The 25,709-nt window shown below is 33.4% G+C and overlaps 1 protein-coding gene across 1 annotated transcript in view; it reads right to left on the reverse strand.

Moving 5' to 3' along the window:
- The window catches only part of LOC114333953 (host cell factor 1), a 91,830-nt gene extending 77,761 nt beyond the window's left edge, over positions 1-14,069 (reverse strand). The window contains exons 1-5 of the mRNA XM_028283952.2: positions 13,996-14,069; positions 13,643-13,859; positions 11,101-11,249; positions 3,437-4,132; positions 3,241-3,378 (exon numbers count right to left, since the gene is read on the reverse strand). Of these exons, the coding sequence (XP_028139753.2) occupies positions 3,241-3,378; positions 3,437-4,132; positions 11,101-11,249; positions 13,643-13,802 (1,143 nt within the window). The 5' untranslated portion in view covers positions 13,803-13,859; positions 13,996-14,069. The remainder of the gene's footprint in view (positions 1-3,240; positions 3,379-3,436; positions 4,133-11,100; positions 11,250-13,642; positions 13,860-13,995) is intronic.
- Between the last annotated feature and the right edge of the window lie 11,640 nt (positions 14,070-25,709).

A 25,709-nucleotide genomic window follows, 5' to 3' on the forward strand; every position in this document is an offset into this window, starting at 1 on the left:
GCGAGCGGGTGTTTGTTATTTTTATGAAATTAGTGATCGGATTAAAGAAGTTGTTTGGATTCAGTTTAAACTGAAGATCAAATAACGGTTGGAAACTTAACTGAATGTCTAGTTTAATTGAAAAGGGCTTACAAATTTTAGAAAATATAAACTACAAAGATCACATTTCTTCTACCAAACAAGGGATAAAAAAATTATTAGCCTGCTATGCAGAAATTTTGCGAGAGGAAACCAATCTTTGAGTTGTCTAGATTTTATGCAGCCTTCTACATCAAAATAAATTAAATTGGCAATTTTATGTTTGTATATGCTATTTTTCTTAGCTTCCGTTTCCAATTAAAAATAATTTATATACATACATACATATGCGAAATTACACCCCGACTTACGCGGTTATCGCTTGGTCCCACCTATCGCGTAAGTGCGGGGTATTACTGTACAGTAAAACCTCGATATAACGGACTAATTGGGGGGACCCGATGTCCGTTAAACCCGAAAGTCCGTTATATAAAAATGGGTTCAAAATCAATCAAAATTTTTTTCTAAAAACTTTCTGCAATATACTCGTTTGGTTGCAAAAATTATTCACTGATCCACGAGTTGAATAAGCGACATATCTTTTGGCAAAACATACAATTAAAATTGCCATCTCCTGAACATAGAATATTTTCAGGGGATGAACATAGAATATTTTCAGGGGAATGAGCAGGAATCAATAAACATTTCCAGTTTGGCGGTATTGCCAATTGCCAGTTTCTTCCCTTGAGACTTTCTCACTGCAGATGAAGGTACAAATCCTTTAAAAAACCATTTTTGAAAATATCTGTGGTAAACCATACCTAATTAGAGGTATAATATGAAACGGGCAGATGATACATTATAATAATATCTTTGATAAGTCTAGGTGTACGAGATTTGCCAACAAATATATCGAGTCCATCCATACAATCCATTGTGTTAGCAGTGCCGATGGATTCTATGTCCTGTTCTTGCCGATTTTTCTTCCAGAAATCGATTTTTCATATTTTTTTGCATTCAATTTTTTTAAACATTTGATCGGATTTTTTTGTCCGTTATATCCGAAGTCCGTTAAATTGAGATCCGTTCTATCGAGTTTTTACTGTACTTATATCATTAAGGGATGATTTCACCACAACAAATAAATCTGTGAACAATTATTGGTCAAATAAAATTTAATAGTCGATTATAAAATTCTAAACAGGTGGTGAAGGAAAGTATCCGACAGTGCAGAATGGAAGAACATTGTTAAGCAAGCCAAGACTCTAAAGGGTTGTAGCGCCATTAGAAGATGAGTATCAAGTTTACAAAATAACTAATACACAATCATTTCCTAGATTAGAGAAATCAGCTTTGATTGCCATTGACGATGTACCATCAATAGTGAAATAATAAATCTATACACCACAGTTAAAATCGGAAATTAATAAAGCTGGCTCTACATCCAAGAGAATATAATAATGGTTTCATTCATACAGGTGAATCTTCAGCATGCCACAGCTGCTTTATATACCATTGGCAGAAGGTTCACAGATGAAGCTACATATGGAGCACTAATTCAGGAACCTTGGGTTATTGGGACATGCCAAATTGACAGCCTAGTATCCATCTCAACTAAAGTAACGAATAAAGCGTGTATTTTCTTAGGAAAGATATTAATCAAATCTTACTTTCAGGTTTCTGCATTGAAGATATCATTGGAGCTGAAATCAGTATATGGAAAGAAGCGGACAGATGGTTTATAGTCGTATGCTCTGCATACTTCTACTAGGTGCTAGTGCAGCAACAGATTTTCCTCCTATGGTGGTACGAAAACTAATCAAACATTGTAGGAGGAATCAACTACAAGTGGTCATTGGGTTTGATGCCAACTCACATCACATGGTATGGGGAAGCAAAAGGACCAATGAACAAGACCCTTTTTAATGAACCTACCTCTATCAACAAGAAAAGTCAGGATGTTATCGATATAATAATAAGTACTGAACAAATTAGTAACAAAATTATTAACTGGCACATGTCGAAAGAACCACTGAGTTCGGATCACTGACACAATTAGTGGTATGAATAAAAACGGAGTATAAACTCACGAGTATGTTCTCAAAAATATTTTAATGCGATGAGTTTCTACTCACAGTATGTAAGACTAGATGGAGTATATACTCCAACATTTACTTATCAACTCTCTCTCTCTCTCTCTCTCTCTCTCTCTCACCCCACCACTTTTGTCTCGTTGCATTGCTCAGTGTCGGCATAGCAGCCTTCAAAGATGGAGGTCACATTATCTGTTACCGCCAATGTGAAATTCATGCTGTGATACATTTTTTAAATGCAAAGTGGATTTCACCTATTGACATTCATGGTCAGTAAATCGAGTTTATTGGTAAAAGTGCATATCTGTTCAACATGTTCGCAAGGAACGGAAATTCACGATGAAGTTGGGAGCGGAAGGCCTTCAGATTCATCGTGAATTTCTGTCTGGCCTCCACTGAATTCTCTGCACCATTTGCTAACATGTTAAGATATGCACTTTTACCCTTAACACGTTGACGGACAGAACGTCTATTGACGTTGAATTTTTCCCTATTCTACGTTGCAAAATACATAATATAGTGTCACAACACTTGCATATATTTGACGCACTGTCTGTCAACATGTTAAACTTCGATTATCTGACCACGCATGTCAATAAATGAAATCCATTTTGTACCACAGCATGAATTTGTTTACTAATAATAATACTAATCAGAAGCCGGTTTAAAACTCCATCACGTCTACAAAAACCTATCCAGGCACTGGCATATGCAGATGATGTGGACCTAGTTGCCCACACAACATGCAAGCTAGAAGAAATGTATGCAGTGGAACCTCGATTACAAATATACTGGAAAACTGTTGCAATATCAAGAAAAAGGATTGCAAATAGAATCTGAAAAGAGAAAAATGTTATATAATATTAGGTAGAAAACGAAGAGATTAGAAAATTGAAAGGGGATTAGATATTAGATAAGGGATAAGAAAATCCTCATTTGCTCTGTTGTTAAACATTAAATTTATGTTCTCATAACTTATTATAATTATTTATTATATTATAATTAATAAATGAAGGGACATTAACTGATTTAGTTATTTAGGAACACATCAATTCAAAGTTTGAGAACAATTTTTTTTGTTGCGAATGTCGGAGATACAAGCATTTGTCAATAAATATAAATGTATTACCTGTAAAATGTATGTTTGAACTGATAATGCTCCAGTCCAATTGACTTCAAGGTTGTGTGTTCCTGCTTTAACTAAAGATACACGACTAGGAGCAGGAGGTTTATCCACATCCAGATACCACAAGTCTTTACAACATACCTACAACCAATTATATGATTCATTAATTATTTTCAATGTAAATTCTGGAAGTTATTACCTGATTTTTCCAGGCTTTTCTATACCCATCTCTACCCGACCAAATGTAGAGTCGTGTACTAATTCCAACTGCACAGTGTCCTGCTCTGGCACAAGGTAGATCCATTTCAGACTCTTTTTGGATATTTAAGTCGTCCCAGCTCATTGTCTCCAAATTGAGGCATGCTAAGGTACTTGTGCACTTCCACTCTTGAGATGATTTAACTTCTGTAGAAACTGTAGGAACCCATCCCCCAAAAATAAACATCCTATGGCCAATTAATGTGGATGTATGAAGGGATCTAGGTAAAGGAGTAATGCCTGAAACTTGTGGTTTCATCCACGTCATTGTCTCTGTTTCTAAAAACCATAAGTCACCTAACCTGCATCCGCTCATACCTCCATATATAATTAAAAATGACCGCCTCTGTTTTTTATCCACATATGCTACACCAGTATGAGATTCTCGTGGAGTAGGAGAAGGCCCATTTGTTTGGGGGATATCCCATTGCATAGGATTACTTCTAATATCTAATGTATAAAGGTCATTCAAATATCTTGGAATATTATTTTTGGGGTCTGCACTATCATTTGCTAAACCACCAAACAGGTACACTTTTGAATTCACTATAGTAAAACTATGCCCTAATCTCGGACAAGGTGGATCACCAATTTTTGGTTCTTTTGGTTTCAGCTTCTTCCATTCCCATTTTGCAGCCTAAAATAAAAATTTAAACAAAATGTGTCATATTTATTATATAATAATTAAATAAATAATCAATTTATTCAAAATATAATTAATCATTAAAAATATTTGATGTTTTAACAAAAAATGTGATGGATAAAACTTTCTGAATAAATTCATTTTATTCAGTGGATACAAAATATTCCAAATGATGAAAGGGTTGCCAATGAGAGTCCATTATACTTTTGGATATAGAAATTGAGTCAATACTCACAATCTTAAAGTTTGTATTTTTAGTAGTTGTTACAAAATCATGGGGCAACCGGTTTCAAGGCTTACAATTTCTGCCTCATCATCCGGCCCAGTACATAAAGTCTTCATAATTACAAACTACAAGCTAAAAATCACAAAAAGACAAATGTACATACAGTAGAACCCCGAAAATCCGAATTAATTGGGGGGACAGCCTGTTCGAATTTCGAAAAGTTTGGATTATCCGAAAGTTAGCCTTACTAGTAGTTCAAAGCTTTCATTGTTGTTGATTTTGAGTTGTCAAACGTTCTCGCAAGAGTGTGCACAATATTTTTGGAAGTTGACTACGAGGTAACGGGTGTACCAATCAAACTGGGTTTTTTTCTCAATTTTCACAACACCCTGTGGAATATTCTAGCCTTTATAAAATATTTAAATTAAAACCCAAATATACCCTCAGGTTTTCTGAACATTCTGTTTTTATTTATTCGCTTATGTTGGATAATAAAAAAGTTAGGGACTTTAATAACTAGCCATGTTCTTTATCAATACAGTGTTTCTAAATAAGTGCGAAAAACTTTAAGGGGTAATTCTGTATGAAAAAAATAATAACGGTTTGCTTGATAAACCTATGTCTGCAAATGCTTCGTTTCCGAGATACAGGACGTTGAATTTTGTCTTACAAACTGATGATTTATTTATTGCTCTAATACCGGATGAGATATGCAAATGAAATTTGGTAGGTTTTAGGAGGTACTTATTCCGCATTTTTTGACATACAACTAAGAATTTATATTGACCATTGGCGTGCATACGGATCAAATTACCTGGTCATATTACCAGCATGCAAGCAAATCGTGAATATAAAATTTTTAGTTGTATGTCAAAAAATGCACACTTAACTTCTTAAAACCTACCAAATTTCATTTGCATATCTCAACCGGTTTTAGAGCAATAAACAAATCATTAGTTTGAACGAAAAAATTCAACATCCCGTATCTCAGAAACGAAGCATTTGCGTACATAGGTTTAGTAAGCAAACGGTCATTATTTTTTCATGTAGAATTACCACTTAAAGTTTGTCGCACTTATTTAGAAACACCCTGTATTGATAAAGAACATGGCTAGTTGTTAAAGTCCCTAACTTTTTTATTATCCAACATAAGCGAATAAATGAAAAAAAAAAAAAACAGAATGATAAGAAAACCTGGGGCTATAGTTGGGTTTTAATTTCAGTATTTTATAAAGGCTAGAATATTCCACAGGGTGTTGTGAAAATTGAGAAAAAAAACCCAGTTTGATAGGTACACCCGGTGTGCAATAAAAATTTACCTGTCTAGCAACAATATTATTACAGCGATATTGTTACAGAATAAAGCTACAACATAGTTAAAAAAATACTTAAATCGGACAACAGGTTTAGGAAATTCGAGACATCAAATATTACCCATTTTTTTGGGGTGCCCGTTTTTCGTGCCGGTCAGTGTATATTGGAGACAATAATCAGAAATAATAGAACTAAAATAAATAAATAAAAGACTGGATCTATATTCAACAATGAGCATCAATGTCTGGCCTACACTGATATTACTGTTCTAACAAAAACAAGCAAAGAATTAAGAAATGTTATGAAAAGATTAGATAAGGAGGCAAAGTATTTTGACCTAGAAATAAATCAGGAAAAGTCAAAGTATGATATGCAGAAATATAGAGCAAAAAGAAGAGTGACAGTTTACTTTCATATCTAATGAAGCATGGGAATCTAATTTCGAGAAAGTGATCTTTTTATGTACAATCACGGGGTAATGAAAGAGAAAACTGTATGTAGGTGTGGCACAGGATTAAATGTGAATGCACTGAAAGGAACATTTAAATGCTATAAAAAGTTAATAAGGATAAACAAGCTGCGAAAGGATGTGGCTTTTCTTTATCAGTAAGAAAGGACCGAGAACTTGTACTCACATTACTTAATATTAAAACCCAAATAACCTATTTGGCAATGTGATTAATACAAAACTCTCCTTTTTAAGTAACATTAGTCAAATTATATAAATCCAAGGCCATAGATGTACTGCAGCCGTCACTGAATAGTTTACACCTTCATTTTTACATTAATTTCAATTTATTTACCCTAAATGAGGTAAACATTCAAAAAATCATCTACCAGATAATGTAAGGGTGTAAACTATTCAATGGCTGCAGCTGTACTTTGTTTTATTTAGAGATTGGTAAAGGAATTTTCAATGTTTACTTTGAAGGGACTGTTTTAAGTAATTGGACACAACTAGTAATTGTATCACCTAAGAATGGTCTGAATATTAGGAAAAACTAGTAAAAAACTAAGAATATGAACATTTATCCATGTAAATCATATTTGAGGCTATCAGAGCAACAGTGGCCTAAGCTAAAAATGAAGTTTTGTGATAAATGCAAACTTTGTGTTCGTATTTCCAATATGTTTATGGGATGGCGCTATAAATTATGTAGCGCCATCTAGCGAAATACAGGGTGATTGATTAGTAGGGTAAAACTCAAGAGCTCCGCTATAGTAATGGATAGCAATAAAAGTTAATAACAAAAATTTTAGCCACCTTTGAGCTTCAAATTACAAAATTAGTTAGAATGTTACAGGGTGTTCGATAACACAGTGGCAGAAATAACTTATGTTTTTTTAAATGGAACACCCTATATTTTATTTTATATTCGAAATCCTGTTAACTTCTCCATCACAAAAATATAAAGTTTTGTAATGTTATACAGGGTATTTATAAAGTTATAACCAAATTTGTATGAAAATCGTAACAAGTTCAACTCCCTGTATAAATAAAAATAAGCACAACAGCAATGGTTTATTAATGCCATATATTTTTATTTATTGTCAAAATTTTTAAGAATTATTGATATTGCTAATTTTATTTATATCAAATACAGGGTGAGTCAAAACGCAAGTACATTATTTTCTCAGTAATTTTAAATGGAACACCCTATTGAAAAGTAACATTAACATACTTTAATTTTTATATAACATTCCCTATGCCCAAATTTATTAGTTTTCGAGATATTTTCATTTTTCAGAGCAAATTATTTTAGGTGTTTAAATTTATCTAAATTTTAAGTAAGCCATGACTGAATTTACAATTGAAGATTACCGATTATCAATCCGGTAATCAATGTAACACTGTAACAAATAAAGAAATAAAAATAAAGAACGAAACATAATTTATCAGTAATACATTTTGCAAAAAAACATGTTTGAAAAAATTAGAAGCTACTTTTAATAAAATATTTGTAATATTTAATTACATAAGGTGTTCAAAATGATCTCCTAACACATTTATGTACGCCTAAAAACGATCATTGAATGAGCTACTTACTCTACGGAGCATTTGTAAATTAACACATCGAAATACACTTTGTACTCTATTTTTCATCTCATCCCTTGTTGTTGGAGGTATTTTATAAACTTCATTATTAACGTAACCCCAAAAAAATCAGTCCAGTTTATTAAATTCTGGTGATTTGGGTGGCCACGCTACTGGTCCATTGAAAAATGAAAATATCTCGAAAACTAATAAATTTAGACATTGGGAATGTTATCTAAAAATTAAAGTACGGTAATGGTACTTTTCAATAGTGATATAAAATACAGGGTGTTCCTTTTAAAATTACTGAGAAAATAATGTACCTTGCGTTTTCACTCACCCTGTATTTGATATAAAGAAAATTATCAATATCGACCATTCTTGAAAATTTTGACAATATGTTAAAAAATATGGCATTAATAAACCATTGTTGTTTTGCTTATTTTTATTTATACAGGGAGTTGAACTTATTACGATTTTCATATAAAATTGGTTATAACTTTGTAAATACCCTGTGTAACATAACAAACCTTTATATTTATGTGATGGAGAAGTTAACAGGATTTCGAATTTAAAATAAAATATAGGGTGTTCCATTTAAAAAACACAAGTACGCCACAGTGGCAAGATGCCACTGCATTATCGAACACCCTGTAACATTCTAACTAATTTTGTAATGTGAAGCTCAAAGTTGGCTACAATTTTTGTTATTAACTTTTATTGCTATCTATTACTATAGCGGAACTATTGACCTTTACCCTACTAATCAATCGCCCTGTATAGAGGTAGGCTGTGTGGGCACGTGTTGATCAGAAGATTTAATGTTGTTTTAATGTTTTAATGATATAATAATCTAAAAATGCCCAATTTGTGGCTTAGGCAACTGTCGCTCTGAGGGCCTCATTTACAAATTATGAATATTAATTATAATCAAACCTGCTTATTAAAATACCAGTCATAGGAATTTGCTGGTTTAAGGAATATAAATTTGAAATGAATGTCTTCTCCGTGAGTTTTGATTCAGATCAGTCTTCTTGTGAATCCTTTTTGATAAGGGGTAGACCCCGAAACATGGTGTCAGAGGAAGGCAAGAGACTCGATTTGAATCAAAACAAAACCGTTTATTTTGAATAGAAATTTCTTTTTTGAAACATTTTTACTACAAACTAGGAGTAATTAAAATTTACTGTGTGGCAATGCTTGTTTAGAATTAGACCAGGCCACATCTGTAAAAATATTAGTACATTTGAATGTTGAGAGGTGACCCAATTTTTTTTTGCAGAAATTGCTTGAAAATTACTCAAATAATAATATTTGAGTTATCCTCCCTCTCAAAAAGGTCCGGAACAATTCGATTTTTTTCTTCTTTTTTTGATTATAACTTTAAAAGTATTCATTTCCGAGAAAAGTTGTACTAACATAAAAGTTGCGTAATTAAATTTTCTACAATATAGAATGGGTTAATAATTTAAAAAATAGTCACCCTTGTTGTAAAATAGCAATAATTGCGAAAAAAACCATACAAAAACAAGTATTCGCATTTTACGTTTTTCAACAATTTACGCTACCCTTAGGACCTTCCTATTTCACCTAGAAAAACTTTATGATACAGTAAAATAATACTGTAAATTTCATTAAGATCGGTTTAATATATTTTGCAATCCAGCTTTCGCAAAAAAAATATTTTTTTCAAAATGTTACAGGACTGAAAATAAAGCAGATAGCAAGTTGAATTTTTTTTTGCATATAGAAGTGTTACTGTACCTTTCATTTGCGATCTGCAAAATTAAAATCGATTAACTACCGAGGTGTCAGGAATTTTTTTAAACATTAATTATTGGTGCTACGCGCAGGACAGCGGATAGTTTGCTCTGATTGGGCATTCCAATGACCTTTGATAATGATTGATACATTTTAATTTTTATTACATTTCGATATAAATAAATAAATTTGTTTATTGCAAAATAAAAACACATACTCTATCCTTTGAAAAACACTTTTTTTAGCAAAAACTTTCTTTGTTCATATATTTGAACTTAGAGAATAAGAGTTTATTATTTTTAAACATATGCAATTGTTTAAACAATATTTCACAAACAATAATAAAATTAGTTTGATTTTTGTGGAACTAAAATATTAAAATACAACAAAATATAGAGTAAGAAAATAATATATTAGATAAAGATTGGAAGAAATTTTGGTGGAAATCAACTTGTGTGAATCGAACACCACTGTCCTGCGTGTAGCACCAAAAATTAATGTTTATTTAAAAAAGTTCCTGACGCCGTGGTAATTAATTGATTTTAATTTTGCAAATTGCAAATAAAAGGTACAGTACACTTCTTTAAGTAAAAAAAAATTCAACTTGCTATCTGCTTTATTTTCAGGCCTGCAACATTAAAAAAAAAATAAATTTTTTTTGCGAAAGCTGGATTGCAAAATTTAGTTTGCAAAATCTATTAAACCGATCTTAATGAAATTTACAGTGTTGTTTTAATATATCATAAAGTTTTTTGGGTAAAATATGAAGGTCCTGAGTGTAGCATAAATGGTTGAAAAACGTAAAATGCGAATGCTTGTTTTTGTATGTTTTTTTCGCAATTATTACCATTTTGCAACAAGGGTGACTATTTTTAAAATTTTTAACCAATTCTATATTATAAGAAATTTAATTACGCAACTTTTATGTCAGTACAACTTTTCTCAGAAATGAATAGTTTTAAAGTTATAATCAAAAAACCAATAAAAAATCGAATTTTTCCTTCTTATTTTGATGATTTAAACAATGTTCCGGACCATTTTGAGTGGGAGGATAACTCAAATATGAGTTATTTTCAAACAATTTCTGCAAAAAAATTTGAGTCACCTCTCAACGTCCATCTCAAAACAGATGCGCCCTGGACTAAATTGGTTCAACCTCATGCAAGTTTACTCCACTGTTATAAAATTTTGACACTATTGGCATTTCATAGGTTAATTGAGTTATACCAGCGATTTTTTGTGTTTTCTGCATTATTGCTTTAATTTTTAGATGTTTAGTCTGCTTTTATATACGAAACAGATTTTTTTAGAACACTTTTAGTGACATATTATGATAATTTAATATTTATGAATTACCTTTGAAGGCCAATATGATCAACCAAAAAAGAAGATGTATTTTGTGATATTTCTAGTGACATTATTGGGTGTGAATCTGTGTTCTGAACTCCTCCTGGTTTAAAAACAGGGTTTAGCCACCAATGATCTGTTATTAAAATATCCTGGTTATAGGAATTCTTTTACTTGGCACTAAGGCTATTCCAATAAGCGGGTTCGACTGTACTAGAAAAACTATCTTAACAATGAATACAGTTTAAACGGACATTTACAATAATATATCATAATTACCTGTAACTCGTAAATTTCATTGCTGTATTTTCCATACTCTACCATTCCTCCAAAAACTAGGAGCTTTGTTCCATCTACTACAAAACCAAAGGCAGCACATCCCGGAGGTACATCACCTTTAGTAACTGGAACAAACCACTGATTTGTCGCTAAAAAAAAAAGAAATGATTATAGAAAAATATCTAATAGGAAAGTATTTAGCAGTACAAACAAATAATAATACAGTACAACCTGCCATATCCGGACCTCCCCATATCCGGATGGTTCTGCACAGTCCAGATCTACCGAAATTTACCGAGAAAGGCAGTCCTGCTGTTGGACAACGCATTAAAAGAACTAAAAGATGACGAAATAATGTATTATAGAATCTATAAAATGTGTCTATCGATGAAAGTTATTGACAGCGTTGATTACTGGAATGTATGAAGGAGAGAACGTTTCAGAGACTGTAAAAGAAGTATGTAGTGGTCTTGATATCCGGATTTTTTCATATCTGGATCGGTCTGTCATCGCCACATTGATCTGGATATGGCAGGTTTGACTGTACCTATAGATTCAAGGAAGTTGAAAGGTTCGAATATCTAGGAACAATTATAACACAAAAACCAAATATAGAATGAGATATCCAGAATAGAGTAATGAAAGCGAACAAGTGTGTTTATGCATTAAATAGGTTATTACGAAATAAATCCATATCAAGAGGTGCCAAATCAAGAATACACGGAATGGCTATTAGTCCTATAGCAACTTATGCATCAGAGACATGCACATTAAATAAAAAGCAACAAGAAATGGTGCAGATATGGGAACCAAACGTATTAAGGAAAATATTTGGAGGAAAAATGGACAACCGTGTTTGGATCAGAAGGACAAATGAAGATCTGAGAGAGTCTTCTCTTCATCATTTCAGTAGAATCTTTATGCTACAAAAGAGAGCACTTAGATATATATGAAAGGTCAAGTTTGGTACATCGTGCAGGACTCTGTTCTGGAAACATGGTATCTTGACACTTCCCTGCATATATATCGTTGAATTAGCGTGCTTAGTTTTTAAAAAACATAAAGAGGATATTCGGACAGATTCCCTTTATAACACTCGTCTAACTTACGTTATTCCACTTCCAATTCCCTCTTCTACACTAATTAAAAAATCATTTATTTACACTGGAAAGAAAGTGTTTAATCACCTACCACTCAATATAAGATCCTCAAGCAATATTTTTGTATTCCGAAGAGGAATCAAGAAGTTTTTATTATCTAAGTGTTATTATAGTATCGAGGAATTTTTTGAGGACAGTTGCGCTAATTGATGGCTTTTTTATTATGGAAGTTTTATAGTTAGTATTTTAATGTATCTTATACTGTGTTTGTACTATACTACGTTGTGTTTTATAAATGTAAACTCATTTTTAGAAACAATAAATTTTCTCTCTCTCTCTCTCAAATTTTATTTGTATGTTTTGTTTGATAATATAAGAGGAATTTGTATTTGTGTTAATATTGTCGAATTTGGTTTAAAATTTTCTGAAATCTTTGTTTGTTTTACTGATGCTTCACATTTTGCAAGGGCTAAATTTCTTTTCGGTGTAAGATCATGCAATCTACTTTACTGGATTCTTCTTGTCGAGAATACCACTCGATGAATGGTTGCATGTGCGATGCAGCTTCTCTCTTCTGATCCTGTTTCCTCAGCCTTTGTTTTGCCATGTCAACGATTTCATCATCTGTCAGCAATCGATAGCCATTTGTGTCCTCGTCACAAATTAACCATTCGTTTATGTCATCTTTAGGTAACGAAAACAAAACAGTTGATTCAGCCATAACTTCATTTGTTACTGCATTGTACATTTCAGAAAATTTAGTTTGGCTTAACGCAATGCTAAAAAAATGAATTGATGACTCAATTTTTTTCTTATGTACTCAATACAACTTATGTATGGACCCTGACGGTTAACAGAGGTGATGGTTAATGGAGAGATGGATAATCGAGGTTCCACTGTATTGCAATTATTTTGTAGTAATAAAAGGAATACCTGGGGTATGATATACCCCAGAAAACTAACCGAGGGTTAAATAGACTATGTTAGTTGGTTTGTTCTAGTCTAGATGCCTTTTCACAATGAAAAAATGTGGACAAGGTATAATGTGCATGAAAAGAAAACAATCCAAAACATTATGGGAATGAAAACTTTTAAATCTAAATGTAAACAGTAGGCAGAAATAGTGTTTTCTGATAACATTTGAAAGCAATGCATTGTTATTCAATAAACTATTAAAAATATAATACATTGTTTTTATCATTACATTTTATTATGTATACCCACGCGGCCATATTGACTTCTCTACCAAACAAAACTTCAATGCAAGTGACATTTGAATGATACATAAAAATGCTTTTTCTCAGCTACAGATTAATCTCGTACATGACAGACAAAGTACAAGTATATAAATGTATGTACATGCAGATGGAATGTAAACAAACGTTAATAACAGACGCGCGCCATATTTACTTTTAAGAAGCTCAAAACTTTGAACTTCTTACCTGTGTTAAAAACATGAAGCTCATCAACAATCCCTTCGTTTCCACCGCCAAAAACAACCATCAAGTCTTTGATATTAATTGCACGATGTCCATGTCTTGGGCGAGGATGAGGCCCAGTGGGATCCGCCACTAGTTTCCACTTTAACGCCTTACCCGCCATTACGTGATCACATTGCACTGTACTTGGACATTTAAGATAGTGTAAACCAATGGATACCTATAATGTCAAATTTAAACAATCTCACTTTAATTTGTTCCAAAACAGGATACAATGTTGCCACTACCCATTAAACAACAAAAGTTTGTATACTGGTTTTGGATCAAAGTTTTGATAAATCATCAAATAACTTTACCCCAGAAGCGGCAAAACGATATAAAAATGATTTTCTACATGGTCGGTAAAATCACTCGCAACCCATAATTTTTACCAACATTTAATGAAGCCGTGCGGTGCGCCATCTATACGTTGATAACCTAATGTACATTGACTTCAAGAAATATTTCTGTAAAGTCAACTACTGTTTTTATCAGAGACATGTAAAGAGGATAGACTTGGCTAGGGATATGCCTAGTGTGACGAACTAGCCCAAAAAATCCGGGACATGGCCCGAATTACGAAGTCGTGTCCCAGCGTCCCGGACAAGGCTTCCGGGCCATCCGAATTTTCAACGTTTTAGTAAAGATCTATTTTGAAATTTTGAATACGTTATTCTTCTAAGAAATTGGTGGGACGAAACAAAGTTGACAATTTCTGGAGTGTGATACTAATACCACATTCAAAACGCATCCATTTTATATCGTGATATTATAGTTCTACGAAAATTCAAACTGTGGACTTTTTTCGTTCCTGTATTTTAAATATGGTCCTGAAAAGACGATTCAAAAACAATATCAATTCATTTATAGGTATACACATGAATCAGCTATCCGAGACATGCCGCATGCAACGATGTAATGATGACTGATAAATGTTTATTCTCTGTTTTTGGAAAATGGCCCGTTTTTCACTGAAAAGTCCCGGATTTCAAGTATTTTTCTCAGCCTTGTCCCGAATTCGACTGAATTGGAGTTGGTCACACTAGATATGCCACTCAATGCCTAGGCCTAGAGGTGTAACGCCGACATAGGATTGAGTGGTCTAGCCATCTTTGTCGGTCACATGCGCGGGGTCGCTTGGTTAAAAGAGATAGATAGACCACGGATCGACTGTTTAAATGCTGTTTCCGCGTTACGCTTTTTTGGTGAGTATGCCGAGTCTAGGCTTAATATGTCAATGTTTTTTATTTTAGAAATTTGCGATTAAAACTGAATATAGAGGGCAAGTCGAATGCAGAAAAATACCGATTTGATTTAAAATATTTTGATGTAGGTACTCATAATGCTGAAAATTACTAAAAATTTTTTTAATATTGACCAAATTCCCTTCAAGTCAACAACTTTCTGGTTTGTGTATACCACTTATAGTAGTTTAAATTTATTCCACCAGAGGTCAGATACTTTGTTTTTAATCGCGAATATTGAATTTAATTTTTTATACAGGGTGTTTGGTTACGAATGGGCCATAGCTTGACCTTCGATTCCTGAACAGGTTGATTTAAGCGTTGATTGAATACACGAATTAGGTTATTACCTTAGTACGAAAGTAGATAATAACCGAAATACAGGGTGTCAAAGTTAAACTTTTATTTTATTTATTTTTGAATATTTCCTGACAGGCATGAGATAACAACACGAAATTTGATAAAGCGGGGGTTTTTTGGAACGAGAAATCTAAATTCCCCTCCAAAAATTATACAGGTTGTCCAGAAACTCTACCGACAAACGAAGACAGAAATTTCTTCAGATAATTTAAAGACAATTAGCTCAATATTCACCTAGTCCGAAAATGCTTAATGCTTCCTAAGGGAGCAGCTCTTTGATAATGGCGTCTTGTAATTAGTATTTCTTAAATACCCCCAGAACGCTTCAATTTAGAAAAACGAAAATCGGTGCGTAGATATATTTATCTTCCAGAGATAAATCGATTCCATCCATTGCGAATTTCTAATACCGATCATAGGCGTCCGTTTTGAATAGGGAAACGGTTATTTTATCACATAACTTTTTTGTCTTTAACTTTTAATCAGTGGCGGCCCGCTCCGGGCGGCACTTTTTAGGGGGCGGCAAAATTTAACAATAAATAATAAAAATATTTTGCAAATATTTGAACCATTTTATATTTTTATCACAACTGCAAATTCGGACCGACTGAAAGGAGCACGGAATTTTTCATTACTTATTTTTTGACGAATTCGGGAAATTCCTTTTTTTTAATGATATTTATTGCGAGTACCGGGTGTCCCAATAAGAATGGCTCTCGGCCATATCTCAGGAACCGTTTATAGTAGAGCTTATAGCTGGAAATAAGCCTGGAAATTATTTTCATAATTGTAGGTCCACCGCTAGAGGGCGTAATTGAATATCAAAAATTAAAAATCAAAATTTTACGAAATTTACTGAATGAAAGAGCACTGGAAATCCGATCATCGTATTCTTCATAAAATTCTGCGCATATTTGATTTAAGAAGTTTAAGTCTACCTTTGCAAATAAGAGGTGGGGATGAGTGGGAATCTTCTTATAAAAAAATGGCTGTAAGTTCGGTTCTGCTAAATCGAATTTTGCTGAAAACAGCTCTTTTTCGTCAATGTAAGAGTCTTATTTTCGAAACAGCCTATAATAGGTAATATGCGAGCTTGGAGGCGTTATTTAATTATTTTCGGAAATCTAGTTTTCTTTGGAGAATATTAAATATAAGTATGCATTTTTAATCCTGTATTACAAAATTAGACCAAATTAGCAACATAATACCGAAAACCGCATGTCGATACCTTTTTTCTATCTCGAGATATCTTAAGAAATGTGTAAATTCTAAACATAACTGTTACCATCACCGGTAAACGAGGTTAAGGAAAAGTAGTGTGCTATGGAAAAAAATAAAGATTTTCCAGATGTAAACGTATATAATTAATTAAAACAACAGTAAGACAAACAACACTATAAAATATAACAAAGAAATAAAAGCAACTACTTACTTAGTCTTAGTGACTGCCTAAATGTTCAAATTGTTGCCCATAATTTTCGATGCAAGCATTTACTCTTTCAAGATTAGATTGAATAGCAACAGATTTAACTGTTTTAGACTTTTATTTATGGGGACGGATTAAAGACCTTGTTTTTGCCGCTAGGCACACTACTCGAGAAAACATGATCTAGAACAGGGGTTCCCAAACTTTTTTGTACCACGCCCCCTTTTGTTGAAATGAAAGCTTCTCGCCCCCCCCCTTACAATAAATTGTATGCGCCTAAATAGGACCAAAACAAAACATTTATTTATTCTGCCATAATAGATACAACAATATCAGTTTCCATAAAATACAAAAATTATTAATAAAAGAAAAATAGATTAGGTTGGTTAGTGAGATGGATGTGTTTGCGTTTTATTTACTAGTATGCCTATTCGTGACTGAGTTTTAGTAAGTGCACAGAACAAGTCACTAACAACATCAAGTTTATTCCGATACTTTGTTTTAATTGCCATAAATGTTGAAAATCGCACAGTTACTTGAAAAAGGCAAATCTAAATGAAGAACACTAAGCGTGATACACTAAGAAACACTTTGAAATATTTTAACCAAAATGAAGGTTTGTCAATTATAACAAATTATTTGGTAGAGGAATCATGCAAAAAATCATTTGGATTTATTTGCAAAGCATCTTCTTGAAGTGATTCAGGCAGGGAGTCTATGTTGACAGGGAATGGATCAGTTGACATTCTGTAAATAAAATTGTCACAAGTGTTTGGGAAGTATTTCTGGAACTCTTCAATTAGGCTCTCCAAATGGTTTGATATTTGGATTTTCAAACTTGATCCTTCATAAATGTCCTTGAAGCGTGTTTCTTCTATGATTTGCTCTACTTTAGAAAAATTTAAATAATTTCGGGGGTTTGCTGATATTTTACGCCTCCAAAGTTGAGTAATTAAGCCTCCATCACAATGAGTAACTACTATATTTGAGTCTCCACCCTGCAGTTTTAGGTTAAGGCTGTTCAACGAGTCAAAGATGTCTGACAAATAAGCCAATATTACTTGGGTACAATGTTTTTTGAAGGCCATGTTTAGCTCAATTTGCTGTTGATGTTCCAAGGTAATTACTTCATCTCAAAGGTCAAATAATCTTGCCAACATGTTTCCTTTTGAGAGCCATCGTACTTCTGTATGAAAAGTAGCAGTGTTTTGGGATTACTTTCTAAATCTTCACAAAGAGTTTTAAACAGTCGAGTATTCAACGCACTGTTTTTTTATGTACTTCACTACTTTAATACACAACTTTAAGACAGCCATAAGTTCATTTGGAAGGGATGTATAAAACAATGTATCCCAATCACATCAGCATTTTTCTCTATTACTAATTGAAAATAGCCTGAGCGAAAACCAAGCATTGAAGGTGCGCCATCTGTACATAAACTGATCAGTTTTTGCAGGGCCGTCTTAACCATACACGGCGCCGGGGTGCAAGACTTATCTTTGCGCCCTCTTTTGTCAGAAGATTATATAGGTTTATAGGTACGCTAAAATTAAAACTAAATATGTTGGCTTTCTTTATTTATACAGGGTGGGCCAAAGAACACAGTCCACCTCGATATTTGGCAGTAGTTATTAGATTTTAAGGAAATGCCGAAACAGGTCGATTTTTGTTTTTAAATTACAATTTTTTGATATATATTTCATACTAGTGACGTCATCCATCTGGGCGTGATGACGTAATCGATGATTTTTTTAAATGGGAATAATAGGGGCCGTGGGTGGTAGCTCATTTGAAAGGATGAATTCTCTATTTACAAATATAAACATTAATATCATTATTTATACAGGGTGGACAAAAAAATAATTTTTGAATTAAATTAATTGGCAGAAAAAGAAGAATCTACGTAATTTATTCAACTCAAAATACATTTTATTGCTGCAGAAAGTAGAAAAACATGTTTATTTGGCAAATAAACATTGCTTTTCGCTTAAATTAAATGTTCAAACTGCTAAGAGGTAGGTGGGAGGCTGTTTTTGATTTCATTTAAGCGAAAAGAAATGTTTATTTGTGAAATAAACATTTTTTTTTTCTATTTTCTGACAGCAGTACAATGTATTTTAAGTTAAATAAATTACATACATCCTTCTTTTGCGTTTGCGTCAATTAATTTAATTCAAAAATTATTTTTTTGGCAACCCTGTATAAATAGTGATATTAATGTTTATATTACTGAATATGGAAATGAACATCCTTTCAAATGAGCTACGCACGACCCCTATTCCCATTTAAAAAAAATGATCGATTACGTCATCACGCTCAGATGAATGACGTCACCAGTATGAAATATATGCTAAAAAATTGCAATATAAAAATAAAAATCGAAATGTTTCTCCATTTCCTTAAAATCTAATAACTACTGCCAAATATCGAGGTGGACTCTTTTCTTTGGCCCACCTTGTATATTAAAAAACATGGTTCCTATTTTTATTTTCTTTTCTCTACTTTATTAAAGCCAATTATTTTTGATCAATTTAAGTTTAAAAAAAGACCTTTCTCCTTCAGCTATTGTTACTGGAAAGGTTAAATATTATCCTTAGACATGTAGAAATATTTTGGAAAACGGAGAGTAAATTATTTTAGAATATATATCTATAGCTTAAAATACCGAGTGGAGTTGTGTCTATTTTTTAAAAAAATATTGGTAACAATTTTATTCTAACTCATGGAATAGATCTTCATAAGCTATATCAGATCTGTTTCCAAGCGCTAGTTTTTTTTGTAAATTTACACACTTTGTTGTTTTTTAAGTGTTCTTCGGAGTTTTTCCAACTCAATATACTTTCCATGAAAAAAAAAATATAATTATGTTCCCTCAACATTTCAAATATTTTACTTACTTTTGCGATGGCAATGTCCAATATATAATAATAGAAGTTGACTTTAAAATTTTGTTTAGGCAGCGTTTAGACACAGCGATAAATCGCAGCAATTTATAGATATCAATCGAGTTGTTTCAATTTATCATTGTGTGTAAACGGTAAATCGCGGAGATTTTTCGGATTTGTAATTGGATTGGAGTTGGTATCGGATTGCATCAATTTATTGTAACGATCGAGTTGTTTCAGTTTATAATCAATCGCAACAATTTATCGCAGCGTCTGAACAGCTTAAAAAGAATCAATAAATCGCTGCAATTTATCGTCACAATAAATTGCTGCGATTTATCGCGGCGATTCGGATACATTGATAATTTTTACAAGATTGTGATTCACTGTCACTCCACATTCAATATTGGTCAACATAATGTACGCGTCACCTTTTTAAAATTATTGCCGGAATAATCTAAATGGGTTTCAAATTTCATTTCTATATCGTAGGAGTAGTAAGCCTTAATAGCCTTTGTAAAAAATACCGAAAGTGCACTTGTATGTTTTTGTTATTTGTAGTTTTCTTAAGGGCAAAAAGCGCAAGTTTGAGTCTAGCAAGTGTTCAGATTGCGCCCCTTGGACTTGGCGCCCGGGTGCCTCGCACCCCTTGCACCCCCGGGTTAAGACGGCCCTGAGTTTTTGCCAAGAGAGTTCATGTTTGTCAAAAACCTCTCAAACTGCTTTCATAACATTAATAGCTTTTGTCGTGGTCTTCAGTCTCCAACTCTGTAGAAAAGAGTAGCTCGTCTTTTATTGTTTCGTTTTGAATATACCGAACATAAACAATTAACTGAGAACATTGTGCTATGTCAGTACTCTCGTCTAGCTGAATAGCAAAAAATAGCGATAATTTTACTGCATCAACTACCTGGTATTGTATGTCTTCGGTCATATCATCAATGCGGCGTTTCACAGTGTTGTCAAAAAGAGGTATTTGAGATAACTTTTGCTTACTCTGCGTTACCAGACACAGTCTAACAAGCGGTTAATTTTGAATTTTAGAAAAATAACTAAATTTAATTTAATGTTCAACTTGTCTCGCACCCCCCCTGATATGTGATCACGCCCCCAGTTTGGGAACCCCTGATCTAGAATCTAGAGAATACGAAACGCAATTCAAAGCATTGCGAAAGCAGAGATTCAGACTGCTTTTTAATCTACTCTTGAAAGAGTAAATTCTTGCATCGAAAATGATGGGCTATTTAGGTCGTCACTAAGTAAGTAGTTGCTTTTATTTCTTTGTTATATTTTATAGTGTTGTTTGTCTTATTGTTGTTTTGATTAATTATATACATTTTTTTTCCATGGCACACTAATTTTCCTTAACTTAGTTTACCGGTGATAGTAACAGTTATGTGTAAAATTTACCTACATATTTCTTAAGATATCTCGAGATAGAAAAAGGTATCGACATGCGGTTTTCGGTATTATGTTGCTAATTTGGTCTAATTTTGTAATACAGGATTAAAAATGCATACTTGTACTTAATATTTTCCAAAGAAAACTAGATTTCTGAAAATAATTAAATAACTCCTCCTAGCTTGCATATTACTTACTAGGCAATTTTGGAAAATAAAATAATTACACTGGCGAAAAAGAGCTGATTTCAACAAGACCAAGTATGCAAAATTCTATTTAACAGAACCGGACTTACAGCCATTTTTTCATAAGAAGGTTCCCACTCACCCCCACCTCTTATTTCAGAGGTAGACTTAAACTTGTGAAATCAAATATGCGCAGAATTTTATGAATAATACGATGATTGGATTTCCAGTGCTCCTTCATTAGGTAAATTTTGTAAAATTTCGATTTTTTATTTTTTTATATTCAATTACGCCCTCTAGCGGTGGACCTACAATTATGAAAATAATTTCCAGGCTTTTGTCGAGGCAACTTTTGTTATAAATATTTTTTTCTCAAAGCTCTACTATAAACGGTTCCTGAGATATGACCGAGAGGTTATGGCTAATAATTGGTTAAAGTAAAAAAAATTTGTATTAGTAACCGTGATTGCAAAACTAAGATAAACTTTTTTATTTAAAATCCAACCTGTATAATGCAAAATAATGATGACTGTTCTTGCCGAAAAGTTCTCTATAACAATTAATGTATGTAATGTTATACAATAAATTAAAATACCTAAATAAGAAGGCGGTAAAATTGTCTTCCGCCCCGGGCGGCCGACACTCACGCTACGCCACTGCTTTTAATCATTTTTGACACTGGATTATTAAATTGTGAGGCATTCTAGTACTAAAAGGTAGGTACTCTTGATTTAAGTCGGTAGGACACACGGTTTTCTAGAAAAATCGATTTGAAAATTTTTTCGTTTTTTGAATTTGAAAAAAAAAATGTTTAAAAAAAAAAAACGTTACTAACTTAAAGCAAGGATAACTTTTAGTACTAAAATACCTCATAACTTAATCTGGAGTAAAAACCAAAAGACCGCGTTGACCTACCCAAAACGGACGCATATAACCCGTAGGTACTAGAAATTCGCAATTAATGAAATCGACTCATCTCTGAAATATAAATAAACATACCAGTTTTCGGATTTCTAAATAGTTTTTTTTTAATTTTTTTTGGAAATTCAAAAAAAGAAAAATTTCAAATCGATTTTTCTAGAAAACGGTGTATCCTATCGACTTAAAACAAGAGTACCTTTTAACTGTAAAATACCTCACAATTTAATAATCCAGAGTCAAAAATGCTTAAAAATTAAAGATAAAAAAGTTATGCGATAAAATAATTGTTGCCTTACCCAAAACGGACGCCTATGATCGGTACTAGAAATTCGCATTGCATGGAATCGATTAATCTATAGAAAATAAATATGTGTACCAATTTTTGTTTTTCTCAATAGAAGTGTTCTGGAATTATTCAAGAAAAACTAATTATAAGACGCCATCTTCAAAGACCTCTAGCTCCCTTAGGAAGCATTTTCGGACTAGGTGAATTGGGTTAAAATTTCTTAAAATTATCTGAGGAATCTCCTTTCTCCTGGATACCCTGTATATTACCCAGAGGGCGCCACATACGTCTTTCAGCGCTCATTTAATACGTTCAATTTTTTTATCCCCCACTCTACATAATTTTGAGATCAAATCTTTTATTTCCCTGTTATTTTTACTTAAAAAGGTATACTCAGGGCCCCCGCTACCATATGTGCAAAGTGTGCAAGCACACGGGCGCCATCCTTTAGGGGCGCCAAAACCCAGGGTAAAAAATTGCAAAAAAATTGAAAAAAAAAAACAAAAATTAATTTGAAAATAAAAGTTGAGAAATTAAATAGGATTACGTATAAATAGAAGAATACTTCGGCCATATAATTAGAGGAGCTAAATTCCATCTACTTCACCTTCTAATACAAGAAAAAGTGGAGGGAAAGAGATGGATTGGTCGAAATTAACTTTCATGGTTGTGAAATATTAGATAAAGAAGACGAATGTATAATAAATACAAAAGATTTTTATTAGTAAGTATATCATCCAGTTACTGCCGATTCCTATATGCAAGACCATGTCGGAAGTTAGGCATTTTAATTTATTTTGTTATGATTTTATTAGTATGTTTGTTTCATTTTGATATTTTAGCCTACAAATAATAGTCCATTTACTCACGGTTTTTGCTGTGAATTTTAAGGATCCTCTTGCATTGATATCAAAAACACATTGGCATACACATAATACACATAGCTAACAGTCAAAGAAAAAAAGTGATATTGTGCCGATGTATGCTTTTGCCCTGGGGGTGGGTTCCACCCCTTCTCGAGGCTGAAAAACATACGTTCAAAATAAGCCTGGAATTGGATAAACTGAGTAATTCTAAGGAACTTTGTTTCGATAGAATTTTTTCACGAACTTAATACTTTTCGAGTTATTTGCGAGTGAATATGTTCATTTTTTAACAAAAACCCTGTTTTTAGACGGTTTTTCCCAAATAACTCAAAAAGTAAGTATTTTATCGAAAAAAATGTTTTTATCAAAAACATAGCCTACAAAAAGTTTAAAAAATGGCTGGCATTTGAAGTCTGTAAACCCAGTAGAAGCAGAGTTGTAGCTAATGAAAAGTAGGTTCTTATTCTTCAAATTCCAAATCGAATATTTCAACGTGAAATAACAAAAAAATGAAGCACTTTTCGGAGAAAACTCATTAAAACTTCTTTAAAGTGTTTAAAACAAGCTTTATATTTGTTCTTTAAAAAAGTTTCTAGAGTCAAAAGTAAGTAAGTTATGCTCAAAATAAAGTTGGTCCCTTTTTTTGGTAAAAGAAATCTTTTGAACAAAATTTTTGAAAAAAATGCTTTTTTTTAAATAGCTTAAGAATTATTGGTGATACCAAAAATCTCTAGCAGTAAAAAATGTAGGTTTTTAGCACTAAAAACACCCGAATAAATAATGTTTAAATACAGCACCTAGAGACTTGCAGTTTTTTGCATTACGTTCAGGATGACGTCAGGAAAAAAGTCTACTATTCAAAAATGGGTGGAAATGCATAATTGCACTGTAAAGTGCATAAAATGCATCCAAAATTGCATAATTATAAAAATAAAAGTCAAAATCAGTATATTAATGAACAAAATTTACTATTTGGGGGGTTTTGGGGTCACTGATTACGATTAAATAATCAGAACTGACACCCAGATCACCTGGTGCCCAAGGTCAGTGCAAGAGACGTCATCTTCTGGAGTTTCGATGCTTTTCGGCATTAAATCGACGCAAACGGATTACTCGCGGGTTTTTAAAGGTCACAAGTACTAATATACCATCAGAATTGACCTCCGGAATAGCTGATGCCCAGGGTCGCTACTAAGGCACGTCATCTTCTGGAGTTTCGAGGGATTTTGGCACTAAATTGATGCAGCTGGACTATTCGGGGTGTTTTTGAGGTGGTTAAACACGAATATGCCATCAGAACAGACCTCTTGATCACCTGGTGCCCAAGGTAACTGCAAGGGACGTCATCTTCTGGACTTTCGAGGGCTTTCGGTATTGAATTGGTGCAAACGGATTACTCGGGTGTTTTTGAGGTCGCCAAACACGAATATGCCATCAGAATAGACCACCGGATTACCTGGTGCCCAAGGTCACAGCAAGGGACGTCACCTTCTGGAGCTTCGAGTGCTTTCGGTATTAAATTGATGCAAACGGATTACTTACGGGTTTCTGGGGTCGCTAAACACGAATATGTCATCAGAATTTAATTCCGGAGTACCTGGTGCCCAGGATCGCTACTAAGGCACGTCATCTTCTGGGGTTTCGAGGGCTTTCGGCATTTAATTGGTGCAAATGGATTACTGGAGGGTTTTTGAGGTCGCTAAACACGAATATGCCATCACAAACAACCCCTGTGCACCTGGTGCCCAAGGTGACTACAAGCGACGTCATCTTCTGAAGTTTTAAGGAATTTCGGCATTACATTGATGAAAATAAATTACTCGGGGATTTTTGAGGCCGGTAAACACTAACATGCCATCAAAACAGACCATCGTAGAACCTGGTGCCCAGGGTCACTGCAAGGGGCGTCATCCGCTGGGCAAGGTTTTCGGTACTATATTGATGCAAACAGATTACTTATAGGTTTTTGGGGATGCTGAACACGAATACCCCATCAAAACAAATACCGGAGGACTTGGTGCCTAAGGCACGTCACCTTCTGGAGTTTCGAAAGTTTTAGGTACTCAATTGATGCAAACAGATTACTCACGGGTTTTTGGGGTTGCTAAATACAAATATGCCACAAAATTAAGCACCAGATGATGACGTGCCCTAGGTACCAGGTGCTCAGAAGATGACGTCGCTTGCAGTGACACTGGGCACCAGGTGTTCGGTGGGTCTGTTCTAATGGTATATTCGTGTTTAGTGACCTCAAAAACTCCCCGAGTAATCCATATGCATATATTTTATGCCGAAAACCCTCGAAACTCCAGAAAATGACGTGCCCTAGTAGCAATCCTAGGTCACCAGATACTCCAGAGTTCAATTCTGATATCATATTCGTGTTTAGAAACCCCAAAAACACGTAAGTAATCCGTTTGCTTCAATTTAATACTGAAAGACCTCGAAACTCCAGAA

Source organism: Diabrotica virgifera, chromosome 10 (assembly GCF_917563875.1).
Source record: "Diabrotica virgifera virgifera chromosome 10, PGI_DIABVI_V3a".
Taxonomy (NCBI): Eukaryota; Metazoa; Arthropoda; class Insecta; order Coleoptera; family Chrysomelidae; genus Diabrotica; species Diabrotica virgifera.